A 3887-nucleotide genomic window follows, 5' to 3' on the forward strand; every position below is an offset into this window, starting at 1 on the left:
ATATTATCTTTTAATAATTTTTGTATATTAATATATATATCTTTATATTATATAAAGAAAACATAATATGATTAAAAGGAAAAAAAAGCACACACAATATTACTTGAAATATATATATTGTAAAAATATATAAAATGAAAAAAAAAAAATAAATAAAAAAAAAAAAATCATATTTATACATATATTATTTATTTGTATACGTATGTTATTTTAAGAATACAAGAAAAAAAAAAAAAAATAATAATAAATAAATAAATAAAAAATAAAAAAAAAAGATTTATTTGTATACGTATGTAAAAATCATATTTATACATATATTATTTATTTGTATACGTATGTTATTTTAAGAATACAAGAAAAAAAAAAAAACATAATAATAAATAAATAAATAAAAAATAAAAAAAAAAGAGGAAGAAAAGTAATATATATAATATTTTTATATAAGTAATTTTTTAATATAAATAATAAGCTATTCAACATAAACATATATATAATATATATATATATATAATATATTATATATATATAATATATTTATAATATTAACAATGACATGCAATTCTTAATCCTTATAATAAAATAATATATTATTTATATATTATAATATATACATATATATGATATTTTTTTCTTTTTCTTTTTAGAAATATATATAAAATATATATTTATTTTTTTCCTCATTTTTTTATGAATATTTTTACAATTTCGTAATATATATAAATATATATATATTATTTATTATTTTATTTTTTTCATTGATTTAATACATTTATATTTATTAAGTAAGAAGCTATATATAGAAACGTTATAAATGATAATTATATTATATAAGAATTTAATGAATAATATATAAAAATAAATAAATAAAAAATTAGTGAAACTAATATTATATATATTATATATATATATAAATATAATAACATTATTGTATAACCACAATTTTATTATAAAACTTTAAAAAATAATTTATATATATATATATATATATATATTTTTTTTTCTCAAATTCATTTAGTCAAAAGGTTATATATATATATTATTTTCTTCCAAAAAGAAAGAAAAAAAAAAAAATATGGCAAATTCAATAGAAAAGAATGAAAAGGAAAAGGTAGATGTCCATATAGATAATATTGATCTTAATGAATATAAACATATTATAAATAATTCACACAGTTCTGATGAAGGTGAAGAAGATGTTTCATCATATGATGAAAATGATAATGAGGTATATAATAATGATGAATTAATAAAAGGAGATGGTAATACTAAAAAGAATAAACAATTAGATACAAATATATATAGAAATAATGACATTGTCAATAATAATTTGAAGGTTAATTATGGTTTAATAAATAATAATGAAGATTATGAGAAAAATATATCAGAAGGGAGCATGAATAATAAAGAGGATAGTTTAATATGTGATAAAGATGAAGAAAAGAATATTGAGATAATAAATAATAATAGTAATGATAAATATAAAAATAATTGTAATATATATAATAAGGATGATTATAAATGTGATAGAAAGAATAGAGAAGGTTATGAATTAAACAAAAAAAATAATAAGAACATTATAGATACTAAATATATATATGTAAGATTAAAGACAAATGATTGTCATAATAATAATAATATATATAAATGTCGAATAGAAAAAAATATTACTATTAAAAAAATGAAGAAAGGATTAAATAAAATATTAAATAATAATAATAATAATAATAATGATATGAATTATCGAATTATATATAGAGGAAGAACATTAAAAGATGTTGATGAAATATCTAAATATAATATAAAATTTAATGATATAATATATGTAATAAAAGTATATAAAAAAAAAAATGGAAATGATGTAACTCTGGATTCAGGTATTACAAGTTCTCAGCTAAGTACTATAAATGATGAATATAATGACTATGGAAAGTATGGACAAAATGATGGTATATCAAAATTAATATCTAACATGTTTGATAATAGTGATTTTATTAAATCAATAATGGATTCTAATAAACATTTAAAAAAGTTAAGAGAAAAAAATTCTGATTTAAATCATATATTAAATGATTCTCAAACGTTAAAACAATCATTTGAAATGATAAAGAATCCATCATTAATGAAAGAATTAATGAAAAATACTGATAGGGCTATTAGTAATATTGAAGCTATACCTGGAGGTTTTAATACTTTAAGAAGAATGTATCATAATATTCAAGAACCAATGTATGAATCTACAGAGAAATTAATTGATAAAAAATTAAATAAAGTTAAAAATTATGATTTAAATTCTACATCTCCACCTACAAGTGAAGCCTTTCCTAATCCATGGGCTTCAAAAAATAACAAAAATAAAAATAACATGAATAATAAAAATAATTATAATTTAAACAACTTAGAAAAATTATTCCAGTCAAATGATAAGACACAAAATATTATATCAAATATATCATCAAATAGTAACAACAAAAATAATAATATGTTAAGTAGTACAAATAGCATCATTCAAAAAAACAAAAAGGTCACAAATAATACAAGTAATAATAATAATAATAAGACAAATAATATTATTAATAATAATAATTTCAATGATCTTATGAATAACCCCTTTTTGAGTAACTCATTATTTCCCTTATTAAATAAAATACAGATTCCACAATCTAACAAAAATATTGTTAATAATAAAAATGCCATAGGTGGAAATAATAATTATCAAAATAATTTAATAGATCAAAATAAAAATGATACTTTATCGACAAATATATTATCTAACAATAATATGGATAATAATAATTTAAATCAAACAGTGGATAATACATCTAATATGTTAAATAATTTGTTCATGAGTTTGAATCAAAATTTAAATATGAATTCCACACCATCGACAAATAATACATCTAGCGATTTGATGAATACCATAAATATGATAAATAGCTTAAGTAATCTTGGTAATTATAATGCTCCCTATGGCAATATTGTAGGTGAAAACGCAACAACAAACAATAACAACAATAATAATAATAATAATAATAATAATAATAATAAGATTAATAATAATAATAATATTGGTAGTGCTAATAATAGTGGTAGCGTTCCTCCATATTATATGGATCAGTCTTTTTTGATGGAAGCCATGAACTTTTTAAGAAATACCACCAACAATGACATTATCAATAATAATAATAATAGTAATAATAACCGTTTTAATAATATCATGTTCAATAACACTCCTCTTAATAATAATTTCAACAACTTTATGAATGTACTTCAAAATGTAGGCACAGGAAGTGGACATATACCAAGTGGAACTAATAATAATACAAAAGAAAATCAAACACAAAGAACTATTAAAAATGAAATAAAAAATGATGAATCGAAACAAGAAGGAATACAAGACACTCTTAAAAATAATGATACTAACACAAGTAATAATATTAATGGAGAACCAAAGTATCACATTGTTTACTCTGAACAGTTAAATGCATTAAGAGGAATGGGATTTACAGATGTAGAAAAATGTTTAAAAGCATTAATTAAATCAAAAGGTAATGTAGAAGGGGCCATCGACTTTTTACTATTAGATGAAAGTAATATGAATGAAAATTGAAAAGGATTTTCATAAAAATATATAAATAAATAAATAAATATATATATATATTATATTTATTTTATTTTATTTTATTTTTTTTTTTGCTGTTATTCTTTTTACCCATATATATTTTCATATGTGAATTAATTTTTTTCAATATGGACAACATTTTATGATTATTATATTATTATGCATAATAACACAATTTTTTCTTTTTTGGAAGTAATACATGATTTTATATATATGTATATATATTATAATTGTTTTTTGTTATTTTTGTATATATTTTTTTTATATT

The 3887-nt window shown here is 17.7% G+C and overlaps 1 protein-coding gene across 1 annotated transcript; it reads left to right on the forward strand.

The window, feature by feature from the left end:
* Window positions 1-1072: 1072 nt before the first annotated feature.
* Window positions 1073-3607, forward strand: PGSY75_1132000 (putative ubiquitin-like protein; the record flags this gene model as incomplete). The annotated part of the gene is made up of 1 exon (XM_018786438.1): window positions 1073-3607. The coding sequence occupies one exon, from the start codon at window positions 1073-1075 to the stop codon at window positions 3605-3607; it is 2535 nt and encodes an 844-aa protein (XP_018641233.1).
* Window positions 3608-3887: the final 280 nt, after the last annotated feature.

Source organism: Plasmodium gaboni, chromosome 11 (assembly GCF_001602025.1).
Source record: "Plasmodium gaboni strain SY75 chromosome 11, whole genome shotgun sequence".
NCBI lineage: Eukaryota > Apicomplexa > Aconoidasida > Haemosporida > Plasmodiidae > Plasmodium > Plasmodium gaboni.